At 38.3% G+C, this 17,994-nt stretch overlaps 2 protein-coding genes across 4 annotated transcripts in view; one reads left to right on the forward strand and one right to left on the reverse strand.

The window, feature by feature from the left end:
* LOC145501887 (uncharacterized) overlaps positions 1-17,994 on the forward strand; it is a 237,544-nt gene that overhangs the window by 2,861 nt on the left and 216,689 nt on the right. For 2 of the 3 annotated variants that reach the window (XM_081481278.1, XM_081481279.1), the window contains 2 exons: positions 628-957; positions 1,111-2,287. In XM_081481278.1, coding sequence (XP_081337404.1) covers positions 628-957; positions 1,111-1,412 — 632 coding nt within the window. In that variant the 3' untranslated portion in view covers positions 1,413-2,287. The remainder of the gene's footprint in view (positions 1-627; positions 958-1,110; positions 2,288-17,994) is intronic. The other variant, XM_081481280.1, reaches the window with a different exon arrangement.
* On the reverse strand, positions 7,058-17,205 carry LOC145501870 (FAS-associated factor 2-like). The gene is made up of 14 exons (XM_081481257.1): positions 17,109-17,205; positions 16,969-17,037; positions 15,950-16,144; positions 15,386-15,470; positions 14,180-14,209; positions 13,545-13,645; positions 12,982-13,067; positions 12,116-12,207; positions 11,823-11,912; positions 11,052-11,139; positions 10,470-10,551; positions 10,188-10,277; positions 9,348-9,491; positions 7,058-9,043 (listed from the first exon to the last, which is right to left on the reverse strand). Exons 1-14 carry the CDS (start codon positions 17,163-17,165, stop codon positions 8,858-8,860), a joined length of 1,395 nt encoding a protein of 464 aa, XP_081337383.1. The 5' UTR covers positions 17,166-17,205; the 3' UTR covers positions 7,058-8,857.

Here is a 17,994-nt window from a genome sequence, read left to right on the forward strand (position 1 = left end):
AACTAAAGTGGAACCATGAGCGGCGGGCAAGACGTTTAACTGCAAAGTTTTGGACATCTTACGACGCCATTTCTATGCTTTATAGACTGTAGACCAGGAGAAAATATGGTCCATTAGCTTTTTTTATGGTAACACTGAAAATTTACTGGCAAATTAGAAGGGTAATCAATGTGAAAACGAGTGCGTGTGACAGTTAAAAAGATCACTACTGTACTTGAAGCAGACAAGTTCCTCGAAAATTTCTATCCACGACTCTGCGGTTTAAGTCTATTAGAAGGACCAAGACAATTTCTCAAAATTAGCTCCAAATTTTTTTTTAAACTTTGCCAAAAGTTGCGTCTTATCATGCTTATTAAAATGTGATAAAATAGAAAAAAAAATCACCGTGCCGTTTTTGAATTTTAAGCCTCTAAAGCTGTAATTGAGGGTGTTTTTAGCAGGTCATACTGTTGCTATGGTAACCTATTGTGTCACGAAAATGATAAAAACGTGTTCAACAATGATTGGTCAGTTTTTTTGATACCATGATTGTAGCATCAAGTGATAAAGAGTGGTTGTAGCGACCCGCCAAAATCTAAGTGCTGGAAAGTGTTTTACGCCACCTTAATTTGTTGTTGCTTTCGATAGACAAACTTTATAAGTCAGACGGAGAGCAAGGTCATGACGATAGCAGCATTACAGGCCAAACAAACCGCGCATTGTACCAGACGGATAACAAATGGGACGACAATTATAGGCTACTAGATGAATTAGGTAATCTTAAAGTTACGACTTGTTTATTTCGCGTCTCTCTTTTGTTCGTTCTTTTCATGTTACCATTTTCCCCGCTAGATAAACTCTATACGTCAGACCGTGAACAAGTTTTTGATGACAGAAACATCAGAGACCAAGCAAACCGGGCATTGTACCAGACAGAGGACGAGTGGAACGATATTGAGAGTGTGCTCGATGAGTTAGGTAATATGACCTTTTCTAATTGTATTAAGACAACGACTGAAAAGACGTGTCGTGGAATATTTATCTTTAGAATTATCGCTGCTTAGAGAGTTGACTGGAATCAATCTTAATAACTGTTGTTTTTTACTTTGCTCTTTGTTCTGGTAATTACAGAAGCAGCACTAAGGAGTGATGAAACTACGGAGTCACCAGCCACTGGTGAACCTTATGGATCGCCTGTAATGGACAAACCGTCTGAGTCATCTGAATCACCTACCACTGAAGAATCTTCTGGATCAGGTGAATCACGTGCACCTGCCACTGAACAGCCTTCTGGATCAGCTGAATCACCTACGACTGAAGAACCTTCTAGATCAGCTAAATCACCTTCTACTGAAGAGCCTCCTGGATCAGCTGAATTACCAACTATTGAGGAATCGTCTGGATCAGCTGAATCACGAGCCACTGAGGAATAATTTCACCATCGCAGATAAAAGTTGTTTCAATATCTACATTATTCCCGATATCTGTGATAAATTAAAATTGTAGTTTCGTGTTTTTAGTCGTGCATCGATCGTTTTGTAGATGGAAGTGGGAACTAAACAGAATTATTTTTAGTGGGTGACAGTAGCCAAATCAGACAATACTTTATTACCTACCTCCCTCAAAGTCGGTGTTATCAAGTTCCTCTGGTTAGAAGTTCCGTTTTCGGTGGACAATTTCTCCAGATTATATTAGTGTGGAGGTTAGGCCTAACCGTAGAAATAAAGCCACGTTCTCGAATTTCTCCGGCGTAGTGTGGGCAGGAATTAAAATGCTTCGTTAAACTTCCCAACTGAAATGAAGTTTTCTATTGGATGGAAAGATACTACATGAGCCGCCTGGAACTGTATAACTCTCTAGGGCAAGCAAAACTCACTGACTCCCTCGAGCAACAGCAGTGCTAACTTGCACATGATCAGGTTGTGTGCCTTGAAAACATGGCACGTGTACTCAAAAGCAAAGGTTTATTTTTTATTTTGTTCTTATTCGGTTATTCGGAAGTCAACTAGTTACACGTTCACCAAAAATACTTGCGTACTCAAAGAAAGATCTGTCAGTAATTCTAAACCTCAAAGCGTTGTTGAGCTGTCTTGAAAGTTTCAGTAATAAATTCATATCGGTTTCAGCGGTAGACACATTTTATTTCGGACAATAGTAGGCAACAGAGTGTTTATTATCAGTTGGGATCTAACAAAACGCTAACTGTCGCCACGGGAAACAGTGAGTTTTGTTTCGTTTCTCTACCACGGAGGGTGTTGGGGAACAAATTTGTATTACGGGGTGGCCATTGATTGCGGTCCCTTTTTGGGTCAAGAGGGCTGGATATTAGCCAAGTTCTTTGCTCGTTGAGGCCAGGAAATCGCACAAGCTTCGTCGTAGAGAACATCGCAAGGACGCAACAAGCAACTTTTTTCTGTCTTATGTAATTTACAACAAGTCAATAAACTGTTTAGAAACAACAAAAGAAAATAATTAGTAACTTAACTACAACCCCACAAATTTTAGCGTAACTTCAGCACTATTCATAAATTTTCTTTTCATGAAGAAGTTCTTCTCATTCTCGATTAACCCGATAACTGAATATTTCTTCTTCATGCAGAAAATAGAAAGACAACATGCAAACGCTGCCTAAGTACACTTGTCCACTTTGATGTAAAAAAGACTCCAAACCAGTCTTTATCCATGGCATGCATTGGGTGAAGCATTAATTCAACATACAAACTACTCCTGACCTTATCAGTGCTTCTAGAGGTAAAAAATGTAATATCAGTTCAATAGCCAATGGCATTGTTATTGTATAGGAACATTAATTGCTTAAAGCTCAAAAAGTTAAACAGGAAATAGATGTTCATCTGCTCCATTCGAGGGTGATCATACAATCGCATATTGTGTCCACATTTCTTCCTTCCTCCAAGTTACTGATAACAACCGACTAGCCCTCGAAAAACCCGAATCAAGTGTTTATTAATTCTTTTAGAATTTTGACTGCAGAAAACAAAAAAACAAAAAACAAAAAACAGAAACGACAGCCTGCAAACCCAGCTTGAAATACAGACACAGACCTCGGGGGGTCCATATAAGGACATATGAAGTCAGAAGCGCTGAGGCAGTACAGGCCCGGTCAGAAATCAACCACCCTATTCCGACACTCCATCCAGACTCATGCTTCCGGTGGATTGTCGCATGGTACTCATGATACCTGCGTGCTGTGTCCAACAGGATAGGTTTCCAACTTGCGAGCACGGAATGACTAGTCGACCTCTCGACTGCTACCACCGCTCTGGACGTGAAAGTAAAACAAGCACTAAGAGGAGCGCACGAAACTCTCCACCCAGCTTTATAGGAATGCGTGATTGCCTTCTGCGATCATTCCGATTTCAAAATGGACGTTTTATTAGCTTGTTCTAGCACTGATCTCGGATTTTTCTAAGAAACCGGAGTCGTTACCTGTGTCCTTACTTACTTATCCTATCATTACCAGAATTGTCCTCAGCCGGGTTGCTCTCAGGACTGAAATACTTTTCCGCATTCCATCTTACTGGATTTTTCTAAGAAACAAGTCGATACCTCTGTCCTTATTAACTCATCCTATGGTTACCAGAATTTTCCATAGTCGGGTTGCTCTCAGGAAAGACTTTGCCGCTCTCCATCCCATTGTCCGAGGCATTTCTCCGGCCAGAAATCACTTGAGTTTTTCTACAGTATGGATCATTATAAGCCACAACTGAACCAGGCTGATGACCAGCAGACTGCCGCGGTTGCGACACCGATATGCATGTCATGTACGTACTGCACAGTAATCGGCGCTTCAAGGACTAATCTAGAGAAAAGTAGGTGTTTAGATTAGTAATTCACAAAGGAAAACTACGTTTAAACATTTTATAATTACATGCTGTCTTCGGTCTCTTCGTGTCTTATCACAAAGAGTTTTATGAAAATTGAAGCTTATTTACGAAGAGTGTAAGGGTAAATATATGTGTATATGTGCGAGAGTCGCCTTCTTGGATAAAGTAACTGCTTTCCATACACTCGGTTTCTAACTCAAGCATTTTAATATAATTTTCAGATCATTGTTCCACGGTACTGGTGTTGAAGCTTTTCTAGGAAAATTAAACAACGAGTTTTTGCTGGTATTCTGAATTGTTGTGGAGCCCGAAAGTCACTGAGAGTTACTTTCTTAAGAGACTGCTTAGTCTTTGAAATATCATATGACCAAAAAATCTTCAGAAATGCCATTAGAATAAAGTTCAATCTATTTGCTGATTATGTAGAATGAGAAATTCTTACTTACCTTTAAGAAGGCTTTTTCCACTGCCCTGCCTCTCTTATCTGTCTCCGCATACTTCAACATAGTGACTGTATCTAAATGTCTCACCGGTGAAGAAGGAATTAACGCGGATTGCATCGTTCAGCATCGATTATTCTTTTGTCGGTTGCTACTAAAGATTACTACAGTACAGTTCTGAAATGTCCCAAGTGATGAGCATCACAGAGCCCAGTGATGCTGGAATCAAACCGTTAGAAGGAATGTTGCCACCTTGTGAAGCGAACTTTCAGTCTCAAAGCTTCAAGAAACTCAGGTTCACGTGAAATGAAATGCTCAATGTTTAAATAAAACTCGCTGTATCCTTTTAAAGCTTCGCTCGCATTGCTAAAAGTCAGCAAACCTGAGGGGAAGTGGATACAGCTCAAACTGAACTAAACATCGGTTGAAAAATTTGAAAGTGAAATTTGGCTAAGGTGCGCATGGACAAAGGAAACTGCGTCGTTAAGTTTGAAGTTCATTATTAAATGTGTGAATTTCTCGCGCATAGCAAGGAATTAATAATAAGTTTTGTAACGTATCAAATCAGCGCGTTTAAGTTTTCATTGCATCATTTACATAACAGGCAAAGCTGAGTATCACTTCAGAGACCACTGATTGCCTCTTAAATCCCTTGGCGTTAAACAGTTAAACAGTTAAACATACTGGTACATTTTTCATCTCGCTTTTGACCGCATTACGTTATGTTGACTTTAAAAACGCGGGAAAACGGGGCTTTGGATCCGTGGCGTTGCCACAAGTGTTAGACTCACGTGGTCGCGTACGAAGATACCGCGAAGCCACGAAAACAAATCGCTCTCATTCGGCCAAAGCGATTTGATGGACCATGAAACAAGGAGACAGACACTTTGTTAACTACGATTAAGCGGTTAAATCTGATTTGAATATTGAAACCATTAATAATTTGAGAACCCTGACTTCCAACGGGTTTTCCAAAAGACTATTTTAAGACACGAGGTACATAAAAGTAATTTTTAATGCCATGATCCACGCAAAATACGATCAATCATAATCAGTGGGTGATCAAACACTCCCTAAACGCTTTCCTCATATCCTCGGAAATCGACGGACGTTGCCGACTTGACCATCCGTTCGGATGTCGTAACACCGAAGATCATGGTCCTTTGTTGATTATTCTGTCATTCAAGAGTCGTTATCCTTCGGTTTCCAAGAGTACTAAGAAGGCCGGAAACCTCTCAATGCATAATTGTCAAACCCACAAAAACTATTTTTAACTTAAAATACGATACTGTATAACATTTCAGAAATACCAACAATACTGTAAATCTTGGATATAAATACACGAGTTGCGTTCAGAGGGTGCGCACGTTTGATTATTTTTGTTTCCTTGTAATTTAAATTAACTCCATATTTATTTATTGTTCGAGATAATTTGCCCGCGTAGGGCAAACTTGAAGCTAGTACCTGAGCCTCCGCTCCCTCAAACCAGCGGTCGAGACAAGAACCCATGTCATAGTATCAAGGCAGGAGTCACAAAGTCAATGTGAACTCATATTAGCGCTAAAATTGGCAGAATATCCTTCTTAGATTGAGAAAAATTGAAACTGAACTAACTGGAGATAATATAATAGGGAGCTTAGGCAAACCACGGCGACGACGTCAACGAGAACATCGTAACCAAACAAACTTGTTGGATTAACCTTATCATAACTGTTAAGAGTCCACTGAGTGTTGCTAACTCCAGGGGCTTCTAATTCCCCCAAAAAATAACTCTTGCACGTCTTGCGTGCCTATGTTTCTGATCAGGTTACCGAGCCATCAACAAAAGAAAAAGGCGCTCGATCGCAACTTGCTCTTGCATTTTCAGAGCATACGATAATAAGAATAACACTTTTTTCTTTGACCTAGCCTGTATATTACTTAATTGCTTCCATTCGTTTTAGTTTGTTTTGCTACAACTGATAGTTGGATTTTGTTTCACTACTCCATCGTTAATCTGCTAAGGAAGGAGATTTCCATCAAAGTGTCTGCATGTTCAAGAAATCGCGCAGTAAAAGATCTTGCAAATTGTTAGGCGGTACTCAAAAAAAAAAAATTGAGCCATTAAGAGAGCAGAAGACAAGGTAGAGATCGACGTGGCTAGGTCACGTTCTTGGAATGGATCATCATTTACATCCACGAATCGCTCTCACATGGGTACCAGCAGCTAGCAGGAATCGGGGTCGACCGAGAGAGTCATGGAGGAAAACAGTGGAAAGGGAGCTTGAAGAGAAAGGACTAAAATCTTGGGACGAGGCGGCATCAACGGCAGAGGATAAGATAGTCTGGAAGTAGAGAGGCAACAGCCCAGTTCTTCATAGGAGAACGGAACAATGATGGTGATGACTCAAAAAATTCCGCATAGAAACTCAATACCAACTGACTGATAAAAATGACTGTGAGTAAATTGGTAGCGTAATCATACCTTTTTAGCGATAATCTTATCTGTGAAATTACGATACTTCTACTAATATTTTTAGATGAAAATATAGTCAATATTTTGCATTTTAGTTTGCAAGTTTGTCAAGGCAAAATGTAACCAGTCTAGATGCCGGTCTAAATGGGAAATTCTAGACCGCAGTCAATATCGATTTCAGCCAATCACATTCGTGAAATTTGTAGTTCCCAGTCCTTGTCAGAAACAGCCATATAATAATATTGAATAGCGGCCAGGGAAAGCATTCAACTAATTAAATCTACTTGGTTTACTTCTTCAACTGAGTCCCTTGACTATAACGCACAACAAAGTCGTAGTTGTGAATATAAATATAACGTTTTATTAAATTGGTTTTGTTTATTAGTAATTTATCTAATTCCATACATGTTCAGGAAATAAAATTCAAACCCCTATTTGGTCAAATACATGCTTATTATCCAACAGATATCTCTCTTTTTTGCTATAAATATCCCATAAGAGCAGCAGTACAATAAAAGCTAATAAAATATCTCCACAAAACTCTTAACTAAATATTACAATTTACCAATACAAAATACACACAAAGTTTTCTCATTGTCGAAAACCGAAAAACATTTTTAAAACAAGTGGCACTGAAACGTTTGGCTAAACAAAGCGAACTCAGTCAACCATCATATGGAGCCATACTGGTTCTCAAACCGACGATGGAAAATTTTTGCATCAGAAAAGAAGTTTTCCCAGTGGAAGAAATTTCATTATATATTAAGTCAAATTATTCTCGCATTATGATTGGTTCTTACCTATGATCTATTGGAAGACAGACTCATAGATGACGTCATTGACACTGTTGTTTGTTTATTGGATGGCAACAGTAATATGGCTGCGTGAGGTAGTGACACCGTTCTTATAGGCATTTTTCAGAGTAGAACATGTTTCCTTTATTTCCTCATAAGCCAAGTTTATTTTTACTGACAAACAGAAAAATTCGAGAAGTTTAAAATGTTGTACCAAAGGCAATTGATTCATGTCACTCGTCTGGCAATTTTGATACGACACACGTTGAAGAGATACGATGGATTTTGTACGTGGTGTAAACTGCACAAGACTTGCCGCAAGGTTGTAACACTTTGAACACGATTGCCTTAAAATAACTTTTGCTTACTATCACTGTCAATGTCAATGACATTGCTCTAGATACAGGAGCTAGTCATTTCAAGGTCTCTTAATCAGTTTTAAACTTCATTAACGCCCCGTCCACACTACGCCGGAGGAATTTAAAAACGGAGGTTTCACTCTGAAAACGCATCAAATGTTTTCTGTCCACACTGCGCCGGAGGAAGTTAAAAAGCAACAATCACCGGTCATTTTAGATCTGTGTTTGAGGAAACCTCGGTCAGGGAAATCACATGATCATCGTGACGACATCGTTTTCGAAAAGCACCGTTTTCAAAATGTTTACCGTCCACGCAAAAACGTAAAGCCGGCGTTTTCGAATTCCTCCGGTTTGATGAGCGGTTTCGAAAAACTCCGTTTTCGTGACGGATTAGTGTGGACGGTAAGCGGTTGGCCTAACAGTAGAAATAAAATTGCGTTTCCAAATTTCTCTGGCGTAGTGTGGACGGCGCCTTAAATCAGTTAAACATTAAATGAAGCTCCTGTGTGTCTTTGTGTTTCGCGGACAGATAACAACTAAACCTTTGTCCACGTCCATGTCTGTTTCCGTGGCGTATATCAAAGTTAAATATGTGAGGTTCGCCGTCTATTCCATGTCAGAGATATTCCATTTCCGCGAGGGTATATTAACATTCCCGTTGGGTTTTTCTGTCATTGTGCTTTGTAAAATAATCTTCTCCGCCTTGGCTTGGTTGTAAGTTCGTTAAATTAGCAGAAGTCTACTGTTATATTATCTCTTTGTTTCGCTTTAGTTCTTTAGTGTCCTTGAATGTTCTTTAAATCATTCGTTAAATTGTCAGGTCGTTTCACTTGCTTGGTTTAGTCGCTTCGTTCCAAGTTTATTTACATTGAAATATCCCAATCCAAACGCCACTGGCGTGAACACAGAACTCCCTGGTCTCGCTAAAGAACTAATAATTAAATGACGAGTTTCTAACAAACCATCTTCCAAGCCTGGCGTACAGTCAATCACTGTCGCTCTCATCTTCCACGTTTTGCACAAAGAGCAATGCATTGGCTTCAATTCCGGCAGTTTCCAAAGTTTGGTCTTCATTTGATGAATCAAAAGCGTAGATTTTACGTGGAAAGTTTGAAACAAGGACGAATTCAGCCGGTGACTCCTCATCGCAAAACACAAAGTCATACAAAGCCTATGGGGAATAACAATGAATCGTTATCTTCATTGATAAAATTTATACTGTTACTGTTATTGAATTTCTACATTTCCTATTGGATCTCTTCTTGTCTGTTATTAGTCACAGTGTATAACAGACTGCCGACCTTATCTGGTAAATAGATGTGCGATTGTTTACATTTTGTTCGGCCCAACAAGTTTTCCATGTAAAATCATCAATTATGAGAACCATTTGCCATGAAAATATAATACGTCTTAACAAGTCGACAAGACCAACAGGTCTCGAATTTAAAAAAAAAAAGAATTGAAAAAATTCTCACCTGCAAGGAATGCGACTTGAGAAATCTCCTCTCCAGCCGTTTGCCGTTGGGTAGTTTAATTAGTACACGGATTGAATTGGGATCAGAATTCTCCGGTTCTTCTGGAATTCTTAATTTTCTATCCAAGCGGTCCTGGGCTATAGACTTAAAAAAACAACTACGCATTACAGTGGAGCCTCACAATAGCGGTTAACATTCCACAAAGGCCAACGGATTTTTTTGTCCGAATATGTCAATCAACACCGTTTACTCCAAGCCACTTAGAAAAGAGTTAACCAATCAGAACGTTACTTAAGAACAAAAGATTGCGATCTCCTTCTCAAATAAACCAATAACATTGAAGAATTAGGACGACACAAAACCGAAAACCCAACAAAGTGCGAAGTGTTGCGAACCTCTCAGTAAACTTTGGCATTTGTTGATTGGTTTATTTCAATCCTAAATTTTGTACGCTTTTCAACGGTTTTGGTTTAGTTGTTGCTATATGAATTTTTAAGCTAAACTTTGCGAGCGAGATTTATAATTACGATAATTCGCCTTCAAGGACTGAATGTCTAAAAGTGTATATAACACAGAGGAGTCGATAGTACTGATGTATTCACGTCAAACAGACCGTTGCTTGCTGTCACGAGAAGCTACCAGTCCATTTTTCTCAGTTTACGTTTTGATTGGTTAGTTTTTTCTAAGTGATCCGGTTAGAGTAATCGCACTGTAAACCTCCCTTCAACGTGGTCCAGCGTGGCTGTTGTGGAGAGTTTCGAAGTTCATTTGGCGAAATTGTCCATCTAAAAATTGTCCAGTACATCGAAATCTTGCACAATCTAACAAAGCTCTCATTACCTGTGCCCTGTCTCTTCGAGCTTCTTCTTTCTTTCGTTTAGTCTCTTCCTCCAGTCGCTTTTTGTCCTCTTCTTCACGTTTTCTTCTTTCCTGTGAAATTAAGATAAATTAAATCAACTTTGATTGCCTTATTACCAACGTAATATCAATATTAGCGGCTGCACGGAACGAAGTGATGTCAATTGCAAGTGAAAAGAAGTTGTACAAATAACATTATAAATAAACCAGCAGCTCGCAAGCGATAAAAGCCATCAAAAGGCAAAAAAAGCTGTAGCGACTTACTTTCTCCTGGTCAGCTCTGACAGACTCGTAATAGGCCTCATCTTGTTCATCACGCAACTGTTGAGCTTGGGTACGTTCCTGCCTGTTGAAAACAAACAAAAAAAACATACTACATACAAAAATTTGCAATGATTGTCTTTCCCTCTGTCATTCTATAGACTACAAATGGTTGAAGAGAGAGACATTACCGATCAATGCGGAAAAGCCAGTGCAGCCCCCCCCCCCCCCCCTCCCCCGCTTCTCCCCTCCTCCACGTCTTTTGTTTTGGAATAGGGGCCGTATTCGTGACTCTGACGGGGTTCTCAAAGGGTTTCCCATTCTTATTCTCTTATCAACAAAAGCAGATCATCGTCCATTGTCGTCAACACTGACATGTTGCTACGCAACCAGACAAATGACAAGCTCATTCGCATTTGACTACTTTTCATTTTTGTCGCCATTTCCCCGCCATTTTGACCAAGGCTTTTAGCATGCGACGAAATGCAGTGTTTTTTCACTGCGCTACGTCACGCAATCATCAATGCAGATAGCCGTACGTTACGTCACGCAGTCATTAGTGCAGAATAGCCGTGCTTTACTAACCTGTCCGCTCTGGCCACTACTAAGGCTGGCTCGTTATCTTCTATTAAACGCGCTAAATGTGAAACATATCTATCAACATTCATCAATCCTGTACAAAAACAAAATCATACCATACGTGTAGGTACAAAGTTCTCAAATATTGTTGGGTCAATGTTAAGGTTTATGAATAGCACGAGAAGCTAGCTGTCACCAAAGCTTTCCGGGTCAACGATAGTTCGGTTTTCATGCTCCAATTTTTCGTATTTTTCTTATAAACAAAAAAACACCTGCATGGATCAATCTATCATGCCGAATTTAGAACGTGTGAAGAGTTTTATAAAAATCCGTCACAAAGTCATGAAAATATACATGCAGGACCCCAAATTACAAAGAAAATATCTATACCAGGGGGCAAGCGTTGCCTGGCATAAATTTCTTCGTAAAAATTGACTACTAGTTTAACTTCCATTATTTTTATGAGTTTGCAAAGGATTCTAATGAAACTTCTCATAAAAAAATCGTAAAAGCATGAAAAATTAGTAAAAAGTATTACGGTCAACCGGAAAAAATGTACTCAGTTCATTCATACTAGTAATTTAAGCATCCATTTCTGTAAAGAGCATAACCTTTTCAGTTTCAATACTATATCAAAATCCTCTCTTATCCTGTCAGGGCGTCTATTTGAGTTCAACTAAGGCCAATGCATATTACCGCTAGAGAGAGACCCTTACATCACTATCACATAACTTAGTTTTTACAAGTGACAACATGCAGTAACTTGTGAAAACAAACCTTCCATTCGCCCAACAACCGTCATTCTGTTATCTCTAAGACATATCAAGGCCAGAAAAGGATAGGTGGCTTCACGAAGAGCACGAGAAACTGAGGCACAAATGAAAAACATTAATTTAGTACTTAACCAGCTCCTGCACACGCAACTTCTTTACTCAGTTAACAAAGCCACAAGAAAACAAAGCAACATCTCCGTCAGTGACTCCCAAAATAAAAGTACTACATTTTTGTTGCTGGAAATGGTCAGAAATGCAAATGTAGTTCCTGCATTAAGTTAAAACAGAGTACTGTACCTTTATATCCTTCAGTAGATTTCACATTTGCTGCCCAAAATAACATGTTTCCATTCACATATTCCCTAAATCCTTCATTTGTCATTGTTGACCTGATAAAAAGAATTGGATACAAAAGAAGAAAATGGTGTTTCAACTGATGAATATAGACAGCCTAGAAATATATATTACCCATGAAGGGCATTCAGGTAGTGACTTGACAAAGGTTAGTGTTCAAAGCAAACGAGTAATGGGCACTGGAGTACAAACAAAATATATTTATAAACTTGTCCATTGTTCTAATGAAGATACTTCACTATTGCAGTGTATGTCTCTCCTCAGGTGTGTAAGTGGAAACTGGCATTTACAGCTGGGAAAATATAAATACCAGTGAGCATAGGATCACAGGCTTGGAGGGGGATCTGCAGCACCTTCCCCCGACCAGTTTCAGAAATTGTGAAATTTTTCAGGCAAAATGCTCATGATTTGGGTAACGGTGCATGGAAAAATCCTTGGAAAGTGTCAGAAATCTTTGTAAAATAGTCAAAAACATACATTAGTTTATTAATAGTATATATATGTTTATATAATAGTAATAATAACTTTTTGTTATATAGCGCCATTCCTACATTCAGGGCCCTTTACAAAGTTGGCAAATATTTAGCAATCATGTGATAAACAAGATAATACATGGTTGCTTGTAGATATGGAATATCTCATGTTCAACATTATATTGAACACATGAAAATAAATTCCATATCTAAGCATGCCCATGTATTATTCTCTACGTATAATAATAATTATTACAACATTGGGTGTATTTTACAATCTCAATCCCCTTATGCCTTGCCAGCACATCTAGATCACATAAATCAATCTATATTTACCTGCAAAATTCCACTGTGTCCTGGTGCTCTGAACTATGAAGGTAGACTAGAAGAAAACGTAATTCTCTCTTGGCATCATCCAAAGCCTACAAGAAAATAAAACAAAATATTTTATGACTCCTAGCTGCTGAATGTTTGTAAATGTACAGGTTACCCATGCTGCTACTACCCCTAATAGAATTGCCCTAATTCACACAGCTTACTGACCCTGCTGGGAGACGGGGGTGGGGGAAGGAGGAGCTGTTGCAAAAAAAGTGATGGAGAATTGTACATACCTTTTTAAGGGGCATTACTCATGACTTGGTACTGCTTATGGTACCAAGCCAGAATTTATCTTGATACCTCTTAGGGTATAAACCAGAGTCAAGAGAGATAATAAGATAAAACAAAAAAAAAAAACAAAAAAAATAAAAATGAAAAGAAAAACTAGATCATACATGTAGTGCTAGGAATGTGGATGGTTTGTCCAATAAGCAGACTTGACCTGTAACAGGGACGTTTGAGAAATACTGTATGCTGATATTATTTTATACTCTTAGTTTTCTTCTTTACTTGGTTCTAACCTGACTGTAACTTCCTTGATAAAATGTGGGATGGACCGCTCCATACTCTGCTTCAAATTCTGCCTTAAACTGTAACACATCTTCCAGTGGAGTAGTTTGAGCTAGACCAAAGAGGAATAGACTGTGTTAAATTGCCCAATCAGGGTTGCCATCCACCGGAACAAAAAATATCCCTGACTTTTCACTGACTGTAAAGCAATTTTCCCTGACCCTACATGATGACTATTCTGGCCAGGAATCAATAAAAATAAGGATGGCTCAGATAATTTTTAAAACAAAATTGCCTTGTCTATACAAAAACATCTAATAAAATAATTTGTGGCAACCTTAAGATAAAATTCTCTGACTTTTCACTGACTTTGAACAGGGATTAGAACACCCTGATCTGATACAAAACTCCCTGACTTTTTCCTGACCTTGAATAAAGCCTAATTTTCCCTGACGTTTTCCTGACCATGGCAACCCTGCCAATTCCTACAAGTAACAAGCTGAAGTACATCATTGTAACTTTATATCATTTCAATATTCAACTTTTCAGAATGACTACATGCCATGTGGTGAGTAACATGACAAAAAGTTCCAACACAATAATAAACAATAATACAAGTAAAATGTTACCAAAATCAAGTATATACCTTGAAATGCTGTTGGCCAGATAAATCTCGCTGAAAACAGAAGACATTAATTTTAAGCATCTTGTGGTTATCACTTTTTCTACAATATCACTACATTGTAAGTTAGAAAAAAATCTTTCTTACATGTACTTGAACGATAGGGTTTCTGCTATTCAGTGCCAAAACAAGCAATCCCAATGTACACTGTCTTTTTGGTTGGTTTTGATTTACTAAGTTAAGCTTGAAAGATAGATTCTACCGGTATTAAATAATTAGATTTTTTAAGAACTTGGTCCTGAGGATTGAGTGTTCTCAATGATGCATGGCTCAGAGTGTCCTTCACGTATTGTTTCTTTTGAAACTAATTCACATACATCATTGACAAAAGGAGATTCAAGTCAGTAATCTTTATGATTAATGGTGCAAAAACCCAAGTGTGATTACCTTAAGTTTAAACCAGACAGGAACTGTAGGAGCAGGAAATTTAATTTCAGAATAAAGCTACTGGTTTTTTAAATGAAACTGTTGGGTTGTGATGGCAGGCCAGTGAAACACTCAGTTCATTAATATCAAATTGGAGTCGATAAAGATAAATGAGCCACCTTAACAAAATGAGGTGACATTTTTCATGTTAGCCCTTCATCACATAGCTCTGATGACGGGATAACGCTCAAAATGCCAGCTTCAAAACTCACTATGGCAGTTAACATACCTTTATCAACTTAATTAATTAATTAACCCCTTGAGTGCCTGACCATTGTGTACACTGTGTGCCACACCATTTTCACTGAAATTGGGTGTCTAGTAAAAACCTTCAGAATTATGCCATAAGCTTTTTCACTTAAGCTATGGACAAGCACACATTTACTGAAAGGTCATAAAAGTATCTATTTAATGCTGTAAATTTCACTGAGGTTGACATAATTTGATATCCATATGACATCAGAGCAATGGGAAATCAGAGGTCTGTCAAAAAACCTCCTACGAGTCTCAGGTGCCAATAAAAGTTGCCGGGAGTTTAACTAAATCTCTTAAAATTTTGACGTACCCAGCACACCATATAGGCACCCGAGGGATGAAAATCACGACATACTGAGTACGTCATATAGGTACTCAAGGGGTTAATTTCAGGCACAACTTCCAAAAGCACTGCTCTATATTGTGCTCAATGAACATTCTCTTCAATAAAGTAAAATAAAAGTTTCAGCTGTTTGCTGTGTGTAATACCAATGAATCCAAGAAGATCTCTCACAATACTGGACGCAAATCTAAAAGGAAGAAATGGAATGGCCAGAGCCCAAAACAACCATCCCTGAAACAACAACACAATGGAATCACTGTTAGTATTGATATTCACTTACAAATATTTAAATAACATAAGTCTTAAATATATTGAGAAAGCAGGCACTAAATGTAAAAGACAGAGTATTCAACTGTTTATCTCTGACAGTCAGTAGCTGAACTTTAACCACAAATAAGTTTAGTTTGCACTATAGGGAAGACAAATTGCTTTTTACATAGAAATTTTCTAGTATGATTTACAAAATTAAATAAATGCATTCACTGCAGTCCTTCAGTACATCACTCATGGTAAACTTGTATGGGCTCATTGACTAATAACACCATAAAATTCAGACGATACTCATCCCCCATCTCAGCACCAATACCAGATGGCTACATGTAGGATTGAATATCAAAACTTGATTCTTGATTCAAAGAATCAAGGACCACGTATCAAGTTTTGAGTTACCACCGTAAGCAACCTTCATGTAAACGGAAGATACACCTAACCTGGTTTTGTCTTTGTGCCACCACTACTGTTCTAGGTGTGCCGGTGTTTGCAGTAGTTCTTGAAAATTGGCTCTGGGTTGCTGAATCTTCATCTCTGCCATCATTCTCGTCGTCACTACCATCAAATGAGTCTTGCCGAGGGTGAAAAACTGGCTCTGACCCTTCTGCTTCATTCAGTGTATCTTGAACTGCCGTCTAAGCAATAAAATGATAAATGTTAAAGATGGAAAATAAATATCAGCATACCTGCCTACTCTCCCTAAAAATCTGTTAGTTTCATCGCAGCAAACTGAATCCACAAACCTGCTGCTCCCCTATATGGCTTGTCAGTTCTTCGACAGATTTCAGGAAGAAATTGGGATTTCAAATTGACTCTCTACCATTATATCTATCCAGAGCTTATTGTTTTAGTTAGCCTCTTTATTGGGCCGAGAAGAGGTACTTTTGAACTCACAAAATTGATGATCTCCCAGATTTTTATTTAATATATTTTTACTTATACTTAATTTTTCAGGATTCTTTGATTTTACAGTTGGTTTATTCTTTCATTTTTAAAATCACACCCAAAGGCAATTTCAATAAAGATTCATCTATTACTAGTTAAATATAAATTTGCAGCTGTTGTTAAAAGACAAACTGTTTAAATATCTGGTGGTTTTTTTTTTACGGTGAATTTTAGATTTTTCAACTGTGTTCGATTGAGTTCGATTGGGTTCGGGTACTCCTGAAATCAAAGGCAACCGAACACTCTCACACAAATGTATTGGTTCCATTGTCCAATCGTTCGAAATCTTAAGTTCGATCAGGTTCGATTAAATTCGATTATCGAACAGTTCGATTAGGAACGTCGGACATTTCAAAACTTCACTGCGCACATATTAAATATGAAACAATCAGAAAATTAACTATGATTCAACAGGTATTTATATGCTTATTCTAAATTCTACCAAAATTTGGCAATAACAAATTAATCTTAAATACATTTTTAACTTGTAGTATGGAAACCAAAAGTAAATCACCTCGATATCCCAATTGTGCCTCTCAAGAACTGCTCGACACTCCTCAATATCGTTGTAACCAGTTATATCCTGAAAGAAAATAATTCTAATGATGCTTTTTCTCTTTACATCTAATAACTGAAGACGCTTTACACTCCAACCTGAAAATGAGCTAAAATCTCCGTTCGACAAGCTGAATCGTCGCATCCTTCCGCCATTTTGCTCCTGTTACCCACGTTGCCTTGCGGGATAAGCTTTTATCCTCAGCCTCGTAACCACGATCTTTTTCTGTAAGCGTGACCAGAGCTAGCGTGACTAACGAATCTGAAGAAGTCACGTTATTAACCCGTAGGAGATTGATGGATAAAAAAGGTTATTCGGACTTTTTATACCCGGGCGAGCTCACTAAAAAGACATGGAAAATCTGGCAGCTCATGAAAAACTCGAAACTGAGGTTCATTCTTTTTTCCATGTCATGCGAAAGTCAAGAAGTTGAACAGAAAGCCTGTTCAAATAAGCATTGCGTTTAAGCTCAGGCCTAGTTTTGGAATAAGCGCGTTGTTGTTGTCCTAGGAGCGGCACTTATTCGGTGGCGGCGTTTATTGGCATTCAAGGTGTTGTCAAGTGCAGTACTTTACTGTAGCCGTTCGACCCCTAGGTCTGGAAGCGGACATTCGAGAGTAATATTTAGTGGTGACGGCGGTGAAGATGGTCATATTATGGTATACAATTTCCGTTAGCTCCGTTTTCCTCCACTCTTAACGAGGAGTAGGGCTTGCCTTTCGTGCTTTTCCAGTTTTTAGTAATCGCAAATATTTTGCCATCGCAGAAGATACCTTAGAAACGCTGCAGGCAATTTTGGGGGATTCTATCCACACCAAGCGAAGAAAATGTTATTTTGAGCCAGAAACACAATGTGATCGAAAGCTCAGGCCCTCACTTGTTATTAATATATTTTTAGAAACAACACAACGTTTTTTAAAAACATGTTTCAACAGAATCTTCTGTCATCTTCAGTTTAAATTACAAAGTACAGAGTTGAATACA

Source organism: Orbicella franksi, chromosome 10 (assembly GCF_964199315.1).
Source record: "Orbicella franksi chromosome 10, jaOrbFran1.1, whole genome shotgun sequence".
Lineage (NCBI taxonomy): Eukaryota > Metazoa > Cnidaria > Anthozoa > Scleractinia > Merulinidae > Orbicella > Orbicella franksi.

Excerpts from the sequence above, each read along its gene's own strand:
- LOC145501870 (XM_081481257.1), bottom strand. The coding sequence starts at position 17,165 with ATGGCGGAAGGATGCGACGATTCAGCTTGTCGAACGGAGATTTTAGCT. Across the intron at positions 17,038-17,108 it reads AGATTTTAGCTCATTTTCAG|GATATAACTGGTTACAACGA; the intron begins GTTGGAGTGTAA and ends ATTTTCTTTCAG. Across the intron at positions 11,913-12,115 it reads ATCTACTGAAGGATATAAAG|TTTCTCGTGCTCTTCGTGAA; the intron begins GTACAGTACTCT and ends TTTGTGCCTCAG.